General features: G+C 45.3%; 1 protein-coding gene across 1 annotated transcript; it reads right to left on the bottom strand.

The window, feature by feature from the left end:
* Window positions 1–5,363: 5,363 nt before the first annotated feature.
* LOC141281973 (E3 SUMO-protein ligase ZBED1-like) lies at window positions 5,364–7,282 on the bottom strand. Its single transcript, XM_073814134.1, has 6 exons — window positions 7,214–7,282; window positions 6,996–7,119; window positions 6,778–6,917; window positions 6,420–6,697; window positions 5,635–6,317; window positions 5,364–5,539 (listed from the first exon to the last, which is right to left on the bottom strand). The coding sequence occupies exons 1-6, from the start codon at window positions 7,280–7,282 to the stop codon at window positions 5,364–5,366; spliced, it is 1,470 nt and encodes a 489-aa protein (XP_073670235.1).
* Window positions 7,283–17,175: the final 9,893 nt, after the last annotated feature.

Below are 17,175 nucleotides of genomic sequence, written 5' to 3' on the forward strand. Positions count from 1 at the left end.
GACCACATGGCCCAGGAACTTCACTTCTCGCCGCAACAGGTGGCATTTGTCCGGCTGCAGTTTCAGCCCGTATCTTTCCATGGCTCGAAAGACTTCCTCTAGGTGCCGGAGGTGGGAATCGAAATCTGGGGAATACACAATCACATCATCCAAATATACCAATACCGACTCCATCAACTGACCTCCAAGGCAGCGTTGCATCAAGCGTTGGAAGGTGGCTGGAGCGTTGCAGAGTCCGAAAGGCATCCGGTCCCACTCGAACAATCCGAATGGGGTCGTGAAAGCCGTCTTCTCCCGGTCCACCTCGGCCACCTGCACCTGCCAATATCCACTGGCCAGATCTAAGGTGGAATACCAGGCTGACTGCGTGAGGCTAGCGAGGGAGTCTTCGATTCGTGGTAAGGGGAAAGCATCTTTCTTTGTTACCAGGTTCAGCTTGCGATAGTCCACACAGAACCTCCAGGCTCCCGTCTTCTTTTGTACGAGCACGATGGGGGCCGCCCAAGGGCTGCTACTCTCTCTAACGATGCCCCGGCTCAACATGCCCTGCAGAAGTGTACGTACTTCCGCATATAAGGTAGGTGGGATCGGTCGATACCTCTCTCTGCTTGGCCCCGCATCTCCAGTGGGGATGTGGTGTTCCACCACCCGGGTGCACCCATAGTCCTCATCGTGCCTTGCAAACACATGTTGCCACTTCCGAAGGAGTGCCTGCAGTTTCTGCGTCTGCACCTGTCCCAGGTCATCCCCTTGCAGTGACTCACCCGCCAGATGTTTCGGCACACCCCCCCCTTGGCTACTCGCCGGGGCGTCCATCTGGGTCAGGGCCACCTCGATCACAGTGGGGCACACCTGACGAAAACTAACGTCCCTTTCTTCTCTCACCTGGTGAGGCGTGACCGTCGTTAGCCGGGCCAGTCGTTGGTGTCGATATAATTGGACTGCATAGGGGTGCTCATTTCTCACTCTCACAGGGATCCTTCCCCGGTAGACCGCCGCTAGTCCCCGGGCTACCTCCACTTGTGGACAATCCGTGTGTGGCTCTACCAACACCCACTCCTCGGGGTTCGCTTCCCGAAGGGGCACTCTTGCCCAGACGATAGCTTCGCTCCTAGGGGGAATAGACAAAGCAAAACGACACATTACTCTTCCCACTTCCTCCCGATCTCTACGCACCTGATTCATTTGGACCCGGCGGCAGTCAGCCACCACGCGCTCCCACTTGGGCCTCTCGGCAGGTGGGATCCTTGGACCAGGCCTAGCCCGGAATATCTCCTCCCAGCACTCAGAGAGGACGTTCATGCCCAATAGGGCTCTGTGGGTGCCTAAACACCTATCCTCCACAATGACCACACCCTTTTGGGGGACGACTACCCCTTGCACCTCTAGGTCCGTTAGGCGATAGCCAATGTAGGGGATTTCCAGGCCATTAGCGCCCTTCAATGTCAACCAGGGGGCCTCCGCTCCTTGTACTCCTTCTCGTCCGAATATCTCCTTGGAGAGGCTTTCTGCAAACAATGTTACCTGCGAGCCCGTATCTACCAGGCACTGAATCCACTTGCCGCACACTTTGACTTCCGCCACCGGGCTATGCCCGATCATCTGTTGCCTTGAACCGTTCCTTCTTCCCGGGTCTTCTCGAGGGGTCCCGGCCACACGACCCACTGTGGCCGGTCGACCTAAAAACCCCCTTCAGATGCCCTGCGAGGCCCACACTGACGACTGTAATGCCCGGGCTCACCACAACGATTGCAAATTGGTCGTCCCTGGTCATCCCATTCAAAACGGGGTCGATTGTAGCGGCTTGGGCGTCCCGGCGGCTCTCGGCTCCTCTCCGAGTACACCCGCTCTCGGGGTGCCGGCCTGGGCTCCTCCCGCGCCCTACCTTGGCGCAGCTCTCCCAGGAGAGTTTTGGATAACTCTGACATCTGCTCCCGGACATCCTTCAACAGTTCTACTTTGAGGGCCTGCTTCCAATCCGTGCGCTCTGGTGGTGGTGGCACGCTTTCGTTGACCGCTGCACATACTGGAGTATCACTCACCTCGACCTCGTCGCCCTCCAAGGCTAACGCCTCCTTCCTCAGATCTTCAAATGTGAGGCTGGGGTCCCTGCGAAACTGGACCCTCAAACTCTGTCTCACGGGGCCCTCTTTCATCCCTAGAAGGAATTGATCGCGCAGCAAGGTCTCTCCATCTCCCAATCCATGATCGCGACGGGCCTGTAGCCGAGTGAACTGCTCCCGCAGTCTCAGGGCAAAAGCTCTAATGGGTTGTCGGGGGCCTTGTTTGCTATTAAAGAATTGGGAACGGAGGACAGCTACGGGGGTGTGGTCACCATATTGCTCAGTAAGGAACTGAAATATAGTTTGGGCACTGGCTCGGACAGCTTCAGGGGCGGCCTGTACTTCTCGCCGCGCTTCTCCCTCTAGGGAGTTTAACACGAACTGGAGCCGCTGGGCCACACTAAGGCTTTGCAGGTCGGCTAAATACTCCAACTGGGCCTTCCATTCTGTTAGTCGTATTCCCGACTCTATTCCTCCATACTTTTGGACCCAAGGGCTGCCCATAAAGACAGGCACCGCACGGGGTTGGGCTGCGGGCCCTGCGTTGTCGGTCATTGGGCTAGTCCGGTTACTCAACTCGAGGTGGAGCCCTGCCGACTACGCCAAAATCTGTCACCGGCCAGGGGCTGGCTACTAGTTGTGTAAACCACGCCCCTTCTAAACTTCCACCTCGAGGAGGTCCCCAGAACCAACCCAATGACCAGACAACAACGAGCACAAGTAAAAATAAAATGTTCTGTATTGAATTAAATATTTAAAATATAGGGGGGGCTGGGGAAAGGGAAAGTTAAAACTAATTCCAGTTCTGCCCTCCAGGGGGCCACGGCCAATTGAATGACTAAAGTTGGGGGGGGGGGGGGGTCGTACGTGGGGGAACGGGCTCCTGCCTCGGGTTCCCTCTACTCGTGGCGCGCTCCTCTTCCTTCCTGGAGGCAGAATAAAAACACAATGAGTGCTGGTATGGGTCTTTCGCTGTTGTCGTACCTGGACTCGGCGCCCTGCAGTGCACCGCCTACTTTCCACAGGTCCTTGGTCGTTGATTCACTCGCCTTCCTTATTTTCCCTCCTCAGTTCGATATTTCGATGCTCACGTTGGTTCTCTTTCTCTCCACAGACGACTGCTGGATACAGGGACACAATGATTCGTTCTCAAGACGTTGCTCACCTCTGCGCTGATTACAGCTTTCAGGTAGGTATGGCTCTCTCCAAAACTCAATCTCTCAGTATTCACGTTGACTCTCTCTTTCTCCACAGGTGGCTGCTAGGATACAAGGACACAATGAATCGTTCTCAAGACGTCGCTCACCTCTGTGCTGATTACAGCTGTCAGGTAGGTGTGGCTCTCTCCAAAGCTCAATCTCTCAGTGTCCACGTTGGCTCTCTCTTTCTCCACAGATGGCTGCTAGGATACAAGGACACAATGAATCGTTCTCAAGACGTCGCTCACCTCTGCGCTGATTACAGCTGTCAGGTAGGTATGGCTCTCTCCAAAGCTCAATCTCTCAGTGTTCACGTTGGCTCTCTCTTTCTCCACAGATGGCTGCTAGGATACAAGGACACAATGAATCGTTCTCAAAACGTCGCTCACCTCTGTGCTGATTACAGCGGTCAGGTAGGTATGGCTCTCTCCAAAACTCAATCTCTCAGTGTTCACGTTGGCTCTCTTTCTCTCCACAGATGGCTGGGTTCTGCAATGCGGCGGTTAGCAACGGTCTGTACTGGGACTCCGGGGGCCAGGACCCTCTCGGCGAACTCGTTGATGAACAGAGGGGCGAGAACCCTGGCGGCACACCGGGTCGAACGCTGCCCGTTCCTCGAGACCCGTTGGTCAATCGAAAACTGGACCGGGGCGCCCTTTCGTCGAGACCTCGGGCCGGCGGGTCCCTCCTGCCTCTACTCTGTGATGATAACAGGACACAGGTAAGTTAACAATAATAGGTACAGTACTCACACACGCCGCTCCTCGCACAGTTCTTCACCGCCACTCTGCAATTCTGTGGAACTGAAAACACACTACAGCAGTGTTATACAGGTTTTTCTCTAGCGCCGTTCTTTCCTCTTCACCATCCCGGGACGAGTGACTGGGAACGGGATTTCGTCACACAAGACACAGCACTCACACTGCAATACACGGCATTACACAGCACCACTTCAAGTGAAAATTTCCAAAGACTCACCCCACCACGCTCAGTGCACACAATAGACACCCGTCCTCTTCCACGTCGCTCTGGGCGAGAAATAGGGAGATGGTAAATGGCCTAGCGTTTGTTTGCGGTTATTGCTGTAGCTGCTTTCCCACGGAACCCTTCGGCTCACCCACCACGCTGGTCCAGGGGTAGGGCCACCCGATCGCTCTCTTGAGAACACTCAAACAATGAATCAATCCAATATGTAATACAACATTCACTTCAAGGGTTTAGTTTACTCACAATCTCTTTCTTCCTTCGTCCTAGGTTGTTTTCATATAAACAGTAGCTCAGGCAGCTAGACGGGGTGCTCTCCAACCACAAACACCACTCTTCCCACAGATACGTACTCACAGTGGTAAGTTTTCCTCTCCTTCCGTTTTCCTCAAACAATGTCCGAGTCCGGCTAGTACTTCACCCTTAAGGTCTTTAATGTCCTCCTTTCCATCGATCTATAATCCATACGTGGAGAGAGAGCAATGCAACAATCCGAATATAGCGTATTTAGGCGAGCTCAACTCAGCACTACAACACACACCAACACATCAGTGGATAACATCCGCCCAGACTGTGGTTTGCCTTGTCCTTTTATACTCCCTGGGTGCTGTTCTCCTCCAATCACCCGGCGCTCCCCTTAATCGCTCCCAGCTGTGTGTAGTTTAGCTGATTTCCGCGTTCGCGGCGCCACCGGATGTCCGGTGTTTGCTCTTTCCGGTCCGGGCGGAAACATCCGGGCGGAACCAAAACTTCCCAATTTTTGGTTCCGCCTCAAAGATCGTCACTCCTGTGACACTTATAGGACTGGGAGTGCAATAATATAGTGCTTATGGAACTGGGGGTGCAATAGTGGAGTGCTTATGGGACTGGGAGTGCAAAAATATAGTGCTTATGGAACTGGGGGTGCAATAGTGGAGTGCTTATGGGACTGGAAGTGTGGAAAAGCAAAAAGCAACATGGAAAAGTGTTTACTGGTTTTTATTTAAAAACAAAAGTTTTTTCACAGTATTTGGATTGAGGCGGTTTCTCTTTTTAGAAACCACCTCTCCAGCTTTAGAAAACACCCTTTCACAGGGCACTGATGATGCTGGACAACACAGGAAAGGTCAGTGCCAGCTTATATAAATTGGGATATTGGAGCTTCTGTTTGATCCAATATCCCAATGGATCCTCTGTCCTTTGCCAGATTTGTCTCTGACAAATAACGATCGACTTCAATTGTTGCATCTGCGGTCACACTGGAGCTCCGTCTGCTGTTATCCACTGTGGTGTCCAGCAGATGCCAAAGGTCACCTATAATTATAAAAAGGAAAAAAGCTCACTTCTCAATGGTTCAGATTACATGTCATTACAAGTGTGAACATTCACATAAGACAAAGACTACTTACCACAGGTTGTAGATTGCCCAGCTTGTGAGGCAGGCAGCTGAGCTGGGGGTGGGGTATCAGAATTTCTTATCACATTCACACATTCTGACTTTAGTCTTGTGATGGCATCTTGTAGCTTCCCTGGACTTAGGAAGCCTAGTTTTTTGAACCTAGGGTCCAGCAATGTAGGCATTGTCATCACACTTATTGATTCCATTTGCAATGCATGCTCTCTGACGCGACGGACAAGGTTGTCAGCCAGCTGCCTCGCCATATTTGATGTTAAGCCCTCTGATTTTGTTAAAATGGTGTGGTTTAGCATCTTCAGTAGGGGAATAACCTTTGATGCTGACACTATTTTCTCTGCAGAAAGCTCTACTGTGGCCTGGTGGAATGGGGCCAGTATTTCTAGAGCATCTTTTATGGTGTCATATTCCAATGAAGAAGGAGGGCTTACATCTGTCCTTAAAGAGGCCAAAGCTGCCCCCACTGGCTCTCTCAGGTCGTACATCCTTTCCAGCATGCTGTATGTGCTGTTCCAACGGGTGTCCACCTCAATAATCATTTTTAGAGTTGGTCTCCCCATCTGCACCTGCACTTGGGCCAGTCTTTCTTTGCCTGTTGTGCTGGTCCTGAAGTAGGTAACAAGCTTCCTACATTTGGTGCGAAGCTGATTTAAGTCTGGTACATCGTCGAAAGACTTTCTGACAATTAAATTTAATGCATGATTAATGCATATGGCATGCCTAATATTTAATGCCCTGACACAGGCAATCATATTGGCAGCAGCATCCGTGACAAGGCACCTCACCTTGTCCTTTATGCCCCACTCCTCCATGACCATAGTATGAGAAATAGCCAAGTTCTCTGCTGTATGGGTGTTTGGGAAATGTTGCACCCCAAGCAAGATTGTCCCAAGCTGGTCATTGGCATCTATGAAATGACATGTCACAGCCAGGTAAGCCTCCATGTTTATCGATGTCCACATGTCGGACGTAAGGCTAACAGCAACAACATTGTCCAACTTCTCTTTGGCCTTCTCCTTAGCCTCCTCATACTTGCTATCAACCATGGACTTCAAAGCCTGAGAACAAAAATATGAATTGTTACTATTCATTATGACTGTATAACAATAAACTACTTTACTTTATTCACATACAGTACCTTTCTTGTTGGAAGAACATAGGATGGATCCAGCACATGCACAAGCTCTCTAAATCCCACGTCATCCACAACAGAAAAGGGTTGGGAGTCTTTGATGACCATGTTGACCAAAGCCTCATCCACCATTTTCTTTCTGTAATCTATAACACAGTACAATACTGGTGTATTGTAGGAGCCTGACACATGATTAAAATAATGAAATAAAGATTAAATATTACTTTGACTAGTGTCTGGTCTGTTTGCAGCAGGTTGTGCATCCTCATGCATTGCACGATAATGCCTAAGCATGGAGGAGGTGTTGTTGCTGTAAGTCAGCTCTTTGTGGCACAGCAAACATTTCACCTTCAATATGCAGATAATACACATTGTCATTATACAGTCATATGGTGAGGATTACGTGATATTATGACAATAAACTATCTAAATGCATACAAACCTTGTTATGAGCAACCAATTCAAAATGCTCCCAGACAGGAGAAGTTCTCCTCTTTCTTGCTGGCTCCATTATAAAGACAAAAAGGCCTCTAGGTTTGCCAACGTTTGCACTAGACTAATTTTCTAGGCTATCCCTAATACAGTCTAGTCTTATAATAATAATAATAATAACTGCAATTATATATATATATATATATATATATATATATATATATATATATATATATATATATATATAATACTAATATAGGCTATATATATATATATATATATATATATATATATATATATATATATATATAATTACGTATTATAGGTATTATACTAAATATATGCTAATTTACTCTAATGATCTACTGAACTAGGCTATGTATAATTTAATCTAATAATCTACTAAACTAAGTGTAATATAATATATAATACAGGCTATGATATATAAAGATAACTATACTACAAACTCACTACAACTTACTACAAACTTACTACAAACTCGCTATAAACTCTCTACAACTCGCTACTACGTACAACCAACTCCTCAACACCAATGCAAACGCCTACTGCAAACCCCACAAGAGGGCGCGAGTTTCGAACCATTTTTATCAGGAAGCGACACTCAAAATGAAGCAATGACGTATTCAACAGAAAACGAGGCCTCGTTTGTCATCGTCACGTGATTTTCACGGAAACGATACAAGCCTCGAATCGGGGCTTCATCTGGAACGCCCCTTTTTGCTCGACACAAGCTCCGGAGCCTCGCTTCAGATGTCCCATCACTAGTTTTACCCCCTCGTGGGTTTTGTTTTCAATGTTTTGTTGTCAATAAATTATTATTTTAGTTAAGTCTGCATTTGGGTTCATTCTCTGCACAAATCCTCACATTACGAACGCGCCACCACTGAACCCAGCAGACTATGAACAATATGTTTGCCGATTGTAGAGCCCAGGGGGCTCACGTTTTGTTCGGCATGCACCAGAAGGGAGATCCACTGATGGGGTTTGCTATGGACTTTTTAAAGGCAGCGAAAGGCACTGGTTTTAATGAGTCGGAACTAAAACTCATTTTCCTTAGCTGCCTTGATGAACCTCTATCTGAGACTGAACGGTGGGTCTTCAAACCCATGAGCTTCCCGGACTTGGTGGAATACATCATGAACCGGGAGTTCAGAGTTCCTACAGCAGTTTCCCAGCCAGCTCCTCTTCAAACCATCCCAGAGGGTCAAGTCATGGGAGGCTTGACTCTCGGCGACCCAGAACCCTCTTCTCCGGCTCCAGAGAGCCACTCCCCACCCCTGTCCCTTCGAGGGAAGCGTGAGAGGAGGATCTCCTGGGAGTCTTCGTCTGGGGGGTCCTCCTCCGACTTGAGAGCTCCACCTCATCCACTTTCTGCTCCACGACCTCGAAGGAAGAACAGGAGGAAGGGGGAGATTGCTCAGCCGCCGGAGCGCCCAGATCCGTCGACGCAGCCGCCAGAGTGCCCAGAGCCGTCGACGCAGCCGCCGGAGCGCCCAGATCCGTCGACGCAGCCGCCAGAGCGCCCAGAGCCGTCGACACAGCCGCCAGAGCGCCCAGAGCCGTCGACGCAGCCGCCAGAGCCGCCGACGCAGCCGCCAGAGCGCCCAGAGCCGTCGACGCAGCCGCCAGAGCGCCCAGAGCCGTCGACGCAGCCGCCAGAGCGCCCACAGCCGTCGACGCAGCCGCCAGAGCGCCCAGAGCCGTCGACGCAGACGTCAGAGCGCACAGAGGCGTGGACGCAGACGTCAGAGCGCCCAGAGGTTTCGACGCAGATGCCAGCGCAACCCCAGCCGTGTGCGCAGTCAGCGCAACCCCAGCCGTGTGCGCAGTCAGCGCAACCCCAGCCGTGGCCGCAGCCAGCGCAACCCCAGCCGTGGCCGCAGCCAGCGCAACCCCAGCCGTGGCCGCCGCCAGCGCCACCCCAGCCATGTGCGCAGTCAGCGCAACCTCAGCCAGATTTTGCCATTTTTGGCCATGAACCTTCCAGAACTCTCCCCAAGTTTACCCAGACTCCTTTCCCACCCTTCCACCCTGGACCACCCACTCTGAACCTTTGTGTTCCCCCACCCCCCCCTCCCTTGTTTGTTATTTTTATTGTCCCATCCCAATCCTGTTATTGTCATTTTCTGTTTGCCCCTGTTAGTATTTGTAATGTTCTTGTGGGTCATGTCTTGTATGCAGTCTGTTTTGTCCCGTGTTTATTGTTCCCCTTGAGGAGCGTCTGGTAGCCGCTCTTTAAGGGGGGGCTACTGTCAGGATCCGTCTAAAATCATCTGTTTTATTACATCTAGTCTTTGTGTTCGGGGTCCTGGCAGTACCATGTTTTATGTGGGAAATGTGTGGTTTTTGTATTGGTTTATTCTGACCACACATTTCCCAGGTCTCGTCACTTTTTCCCCGATCCCTTATTTGTAATGATTTCCAGGTGTATGTAATTTACTTTCTCCCTATTTAGGAGTAACACATATAACGAGAATAGGATAGGGCCTAGAACTGATACCTGAGGTACGCCGTATTTAACGGGGGAGTGATATGACTCTTCCCCATTTACATAAACAAAGTGATATCGATTGGTTAGATACGATCTAAACCAGGCTAACGCATGACCACTGATGCCAACATAGTTTTCTAGTCTATTGAGTAGGATTCTGTGATCTATTGTGTCAAAGGCTGCACTAAGGTCTAGTAATATAAGGATTGAGATTTCACCACGATCGGATGTTAATAGGAGGTCATATGTTACTCTAAGCAGCGCTGTTTCTGTGCTATGGTGGGGCCTGAATCCTGATTGGAACTTTTCATATGTATTATTATTCACTATGAATGTGCGTAGCTGGCTGGCCACTACTTTTTCTAATATTTTAGAAAGAAAAGGTAGATTTGAGATTGGTCTAAAGTTATTAAGATCTCCCTGGTCAATGTGAGGTTTTTTAATGAGCGGTCTAATAACTGCTAGTTTGAAAGCTGTTGGAACGTATCCTAATTCTAGCGATGAGTTAAAGATATTTAGTACCGTGTCGGACACTACATGAAATACCTCTTTTAGTAATTTTGTGGGAATTTGTGGGAGTAGGTTTAAATGACTGAAGATGTTCGTATGGTAATCTAGTGGTAAATGTACTATTGGGTAGAGTGGTGGCTGATTGCGTAGTCTCTATGTTTTCCCTAATAAACATAATTTTGTTAGTAAAGAAGTTCATGAAGTCGTTACTATTATGTTGGAGTTAACTATTGGTTTCTGTTTGTTCTTTGTTTCTAGTCAGTTTTGCAACTGTGCTAAAGAGGAAACGAGGGTTGTTATGATTTTCTTTAATAAGCGTACTGAGATAGGTAGATCTGGCGGTCTTAATAGCCTGTCTGTAGTGTTGAAAACTCTCTTTCCATGCTGAACGCCATACCTCTAACTTTGTGTTTCGGTAGTTTCTTTCCATTTTTCTAGCTACTTTTTTAAGGGCTGCAGTATGATGTTCATACCATGGAGCTGGCGTTTTTCTTTGATTCTCTTTTGTCGAATGGGAGCAACGGCATCCATCGTGCTAGAGCAAACGTTGTTCAGGTTTTCTATTATAATATCCAGATCTTCATGGTTTTCTGCTACATGTTTCATTTGAGACAGGTCTGGAAGAGTGCTATTAAAGCTATCTTTAGTGGTGGAAATTATTGTTCTGGCTAATCTGTAGCATGTTATAGATACCCAAAATATCTACTTAAGTAAGGTAACGAAGTATTTGACCTTCGTTACTTGACACCTCTGCAGAATTGGACTTATGTGGTCATACTTCTTAGATCGAGTAAGCACTCTTGCAGAAGCGTTTTGAACTAGCTGAAGCTTGTTTACCTGATTTGCGTGACATCCCCCGAGTAACGAGTTACAATAGTCTATTCTAGAGGTCATAAAAGCGTGGATAAGCTTCTCTGCATCTGATGCAGACAGCATATGGCGTATTTTTGAGATATTTCTAAGATGGAAGAATGCTGTTCGGCAGACGTTGGAGATATGACTATCGAAAGATAGATTGCTATCGAACATTACGCCTAAGTTCTTAACCATGGAGGTTGGCACCACAGTGCAGCCATCTATGGGCAACGTGTAATCTGACATATTATGTTTGTAACGATTTGGATCGATAATAAGTATCTCTGTCTTATTGGAGTTTAGCATGAGAAAGTTTTGTGCCATCCAGTCACTAATATCGCTTATGCAGTCTGTTAGCTTAGAAAACTGGTGGGTTTCGCTGGAATGTGACGAGATGTAAAGCTGGGTATCATCCGCATAGCAATGAAAACGTATGTTATGTTTCCTGATAATATCTCCCAGAGGTAACATATATAACGAGAACAGGATAGGACCTAAAACTGATCCCTGCGGTATGCCGTATGTAACCAGGGAGTGATATGACTCCTCCTCATTTACATAAACAAACTGATAGCGATTGGTTAGATATGATCTGAACCAGGCTACCGCCTGACCACAGATGCCAACATAGTTTTCTAGCCTATTGAGTAAGATTGTGTGATCTATTGTGTCAAAGGCTGCACTAAGGTCTAGTAATATAAGGATTGAGATTTCACCACTATCGGATGTTAAAAGGAGGTCGTTTGTAACTCTAAGCAGTGCTGTCTCTGTGCTATGGTGGGGCCTGAATCCTGATTGGAACTTTTTATCTAATAAAGCTATCTTTAGTGGTGGAAATTATTGTTCTGGCTAATCTGTAGCATGTTGTAGACTGCGCGGTCCTATCTAGAAGTATTGTGTATGACACAAGGCAATGGTCTGAAACTGCATCGCTCTGAGGTGATATCTCGATTTCATTAATATTGAGCCCGAGTGACAGAATTAAGTCTAATGTGTGCTTACCACTATGCGTGGGTCCTGTCACGTTTTGACTAATATTCAGAATTCAGAACATCCATAAATGCTAATCCTAATGTATCTTTTGTGTCACCAACGATAAGAGCTTTATCTTCAGTGACTACAAGCTCAGACAGGAAATCTGCTATTTCTTTAAGGAAATCTGCATTGTGGGCCGGAGGTCTATAGATTGTAGCTAAGGCAAAAGAAATCTGTTTGTTGTTACGATCAGTTATTTCCATATTTAACAACATTATTTCAAATTAATTAAATTTTAGTTCAGATTTATGGTTTACTTTAAAAATTTTGTTGTATATTGTAGCTACACCACCCCCTCTCCCCTTTAATAGAGTTCATGTTTATAATAATAGTCTTGTGGGGTGGATTCGTTTAAACTAATGTAGTCGTCTGCTTTAAGCCAGGTTTCTGTTAAACAAAGTGCATCTAAATTTTGATCAGTAATTATTTCATTAACAATAGGTTCTTTATTGGTAAGTGATCTAATGCTAAGAAGGCCGAATTTTAACATTTGAGTTTCATCTGTTAATTTATTGTTTTCTAATTTTATGTTAATCAGATTTGTACCAGATGTAGCGAGCGGTGCTCTGTATTTATTTGTTCGGGGAACAGATACAGTTGAGATGTGTTGATATTCTGGTAAGATAGACTCTAAGTGCTGGGATATAAGTGATCTTGACATATCACGGCAGCTAACAGACGGACGGTTAAGCCGATCCGTCTGTTTCCTGACCTGTACCCTGGATAGTCAGACTGTATTAGAAGTAAGACTATTGGTCAGATTTCTAGAGAGTATAGCACTTCCTTCCTGAGACGGATCGAGGCCATCTCTCTTTAGTAGGTCAGGTCTCCCCCAGAAATGCTTCTAATTGTCTATAAACCCTAAGTTATGCTGAGGGCACCATTTTGACATCCAGTCGTGAAGAGACAATAATCTACTGTAAGTTTCATCCCCCCGGTAGGCGGGGAGGGGACCAGAGCATATTACATTGTCTGACATTGTTTTAGCAATTTCACACATCTCTTTAATAGTATCTTTGGTGATCTCCGACTGGCAGAGTCTGGTGTCATTCGTGCCGGCGTGAATAACCATTTTAGAAAACTTACGCTTAGCATTAGCCAGCACTTTAAGTTTGGATCTAATGTCAGAAGCTCTGGCTCCCGGTGTACAGTCAACTATGGTGGCTGGTGCCTCAATGTTAACATTCCTGAGTATAGAATCTCCAATAACGTCTCAGGTTACGTATGTAACCCTTGTTCCCTGAGAAGGGAATGAGACGCTGCGTCAGAGCTGACGCTATGGGGAACGCTTACAGCGTGACGGCGTCTGAGTATGTATATCAAATTCGACCAATGGTGGGGCGTGACGTCATAGACGGAAGCCAGAGAGCATAAATACGGCAGAAAGGAACGCCCACTTTATGTGGCATAAGCCGAAGCGGGTATTCAGGCACGCCGTAAGTATGGCCAAGACGACGCAGCGTCTCGTTCCCTTCTCAGGGAACAAGGGTTACATACATAACCCGAGACGTTCCCTTGTGAGGGAACTTCGACACAGCGTCAGAGCTGACGCTATGGGGAACATTATACCCAATCCACCAGACTATAAGTGCCTGTCTGTGTGTAGAAAGCACAACTGAAACCAAAGCACACGATCACCAGGAATAGAGTTGAGATCCAACTCAAAAGTATACAAAAGTGAGCGGTGAGGACCTGCCTGCCGCATCACAGATATCCTGGATCTAGGCCCCTGCCCACAGGGCGCTATATGCTGCCATACCTTAAGTTGACTGCGCTCTGACGGTTAAGGGAAAGGGCCGTCAAGAGGCTTCATAAGCACATGGGATAGCCTCGGCTATCCATCTTCTTAAAGGCTTCTTGGTGGCCGGGAACCCAGTCCGGGCCGAACCAAAGCATTTTAAATAACTGCTTTGTTCACCTGAACCGGGCAGTACTATGCACATACATGTCCAGTGCATGCACTTAGCATAGTAAATTAAGCGCCCTCTGGCTAAATCCTTGAAATGTGGAGGGCTGAAAGCCTGCAATATTATGGGGCGTGGAATATTATTCCGAACCTTAGACAAGTAACCTGACCTAGGGTAGAAAGCCTTCACCATGCCTGGAGCGAACACAAGGCAGGTGTGTGAAACCGAGAGAGCCAATAAAACTCCTACCCTCTAAGGCTACGTTCATACTGCAGTCTGAAACGACCCAATTCGGATTTTTTTGCCCCAATGCGACCTGTATCTGATCTTTTCATGACAGTCTGAATGACACAGATCCGATCTTTTCAAATGTGACCCAGGCCACTTGGGTATGTGGTCCTGAATCCGATACGTATCCGATCTTTTGAAATGCGACGTTCGTCTGAACGGCCAGGCCACATGGATCCGACCCGTACGTCATTGATACGCTACAAACGTCATAATTCTGCATTGAATTAGGCAAGAACGATAAGATAAACAACAACTATGCCGGACGTTGCTAACACTGCTCCACATCATTAAATTTTGGCCGTATGGGTGCACACGTTATATGATTTCACATATAACAGCTTTCTCCCAATATATTTATATATAGGATATTATTATAATGCTGCAAATAATATGTGAAGTAGCAGCTTTCAATAAATATTTTTAAAATGCGTTTATAAATCCAACAACCCCTGTGACCGGTCTACACGTCCATAAAAGGTTTCGTTTATAAACCATTGCCTCTTTGTTTCTACATTAAAAGACAAAGCTGGCAATTCTGGCTATACTTTCATTCTTTTAATAATTTCTTTACTTTATTTTATTTATAAATCACTCTGGGTTATCTGATTTATCTATTTGGCTTGTGTTTTGTTTCCGTGCACTTGAGGCATTTTGCACATTTGTTCTGCACTTTGTTACGTTTGACCTTATTTTATAAAAAAAATTGTACTTATTATAAACGTAAATTCTGATCAAATTTAAGTCTGTAAATTTTGGATTGCTTTTCGTTGTATCGATGTTGCGCTATTGCGTAATGGCCATGCTTGCGCATGCAATTTAGCTGAACGGGCTAGGTACTCTGCGTCTCATATTTAGGAGTTCAAACTAAACATTAAAAACGGATGTTTTTCGACGGGTATAAGTTTTTAAAATGTATTTAAAACAGACTTGTTATCTTGTCAAAAGTTAAACTACAAAACAGGTTAGCCGTTTCTTTAAATTTCGGTGCTGAAACGGAAAATATCTGCACCAAACCTATATTTATGCCTGACACGACTGTCTTTCTTGTGATTTAATATTATGATTATGGTCGGTGTTCACTTTCAAATGATAGCAAAGAGATTCCTGAAATAAATAATATCATCAGGTCTTTCTGTATCTAAAGTGAATAAAGAGATGATCAAAGTCAAAGCAAGGAAGCAGGTATTTATATGCTAAATAATAACGCGTAGTGTCTATAAAATCATTAATTTCAGTGTTTTTCTTGTTATAAATTAACGTTTAATGAATTGTATAAAATGCTTAGTTTTTATCATTTACAGTAACAATCACAAATTATTTGTCATTTCTCATTTGTCGTTTTTTTTGTCATGACTGCTTTGACGCGCTATCTCCAAATTAAATAAAAACACTTAATTGTAGCCGGAGTTTCCAAGGCAGGATCCCCTTTGTTATTTTTTTAGGTGTAGTTATCAAAATGTTTTTTGTGTGATGTTCTGTAGATCGTGGCTTTAAAATGTTATGAGGAATAATTAAACAAATGTTACCTTACATTTTACATTAAAAAAAAACATATACATATATATATATATAAATGCATCGTCAGTTTTGAATTCGTTCATCACTTGAAAGACAGTTTTGGTCACCTTATCAGAAAGTTGTTTCTGTGTGCTGCTTGTGAAAGAAATTAAAGTTGCCAATTTGTACCTGGTCTGGCCCCCTCCCAACCCACGCACACAACCATATGATTTTACTATCGGTCGACTATTACAATTCTGATACGAAAATGTAAATCCTTAGTCGAGGACACCCCTAGAAGATTGTAATTGTGCTGGCTCCGTTGGGAAAATAACTTTAATATTGCTAAAAGAGCTCCGCTGTTGACTACACTGTTGTTGACATCCATGTTTAACGTTAGCTTACAAGTGACGTCCTTGACAGTTGAGTACTCTTATGCGCATGCGGGTCACTTCTGGGTCATTTCGCGTTCACACAGGAGATCACAAAAGATCGCATTTAATTGGAAATGTGAACGGCCTTGCAAAAAAATCTATTTTTTTCAAAAAAATCGGAAATGAGCATTAAGCCCTGCAATATGAACGTAGCCTAAAGGGAGGTAATAGATAGGAGAAATATAATAAACAAAACTTATGAAATAATCAAAAATTATGTCTGTCCCACCCTGTTTCGTTTGTCATATTGGAATTCAATCCATTACTACGTCCTATATGTTGGAAAATGGAAACCAAACATAAACATCATTACAATAAATATTCAAACACAACAATACTTTAGTTTAGCAAGCCATCCCTGCTGAAAAAAAACAAAACAATAAAACCATTACAGAAAATTCTAATGGTTTCCATTAAAATACCAATAGGAACCATCAGCTTTTACCATTAAAACCACCACACTGTTGTGTGTTTTGGGCCATATTCCATTAGAACCAATACATAGAACCAATAGAACCAATACATACCATTAAAGACCAACAAAACCCAATACACTGTAGTGTGTTTTGGGCCATATTCCATTAGAATCAATAAAATTCCCAATAAAACCAATAAAACCATTAGAATTTTCTGTATGGTTTTATTGTTTTTTTTCAGCATGGAAGTTAATTTTTGCACAATAAAATAAAGTTTAATTCAAATATTGTATATTGAAGGCTTAGTTGTTATGCTGTTGTTTGCTGCAACAATCAGTAAATATATATATATATATATATATATATATATATATATATATATGTCATTTTATGGTCATGATGCCATAAATGTCATAATTAGATTATGGGAGATTATCTGGAGTTTCACTGGTGGGGCCACATTTGCTCTCAGGCTGCTTTCTGTCCCTGCCTGGATTTTGTCTTGCAGTGGTTAA

The sequence above is a fragment of the Paramisgurnus dabryanus genome, chromosome 3 (assembly GCF_030506205.2).
Source record: "Paramisgurnus dabryanus chromosome 3, PD_genome_1.1, whole genome shotgun sequence".
Classification (NCBI taxonomy): Eukaryota; Metazoa; Chordata; class Actinopteri; order Cypriniformes; family Cobitidae; genus Paramisgurnus; species Paramisgurnus dabryanus.

What these genes read in the sequence shown, in the direction of transcription:
- LOC141281973 (XM_073814134.1), bottom strand. Translation starts at nt 7,282, where the DNA reads ATGGAGCCAGCAAGAAAGAGGAGAACTTCTCCTGTCTGGGAGCATTTT. An exon ending in CAGACCAGACACTAGTCAAA is followed by an intron (nt 6,918 to 6,995) that starts GTAATATTTAAT and finishes ACTGTGTTATAG; the next exon opens with ATTACAGAAAGAAAATGGTG. An exon ending in TGGGCAATCTACAACCTGTG is followed by an intron (nt 5,540 to 5,634) that starts GTAAGTAGTCTT and finishes TTATAATTATAG; the next exon opens with GTGACCTTTGGCATCTGCTG.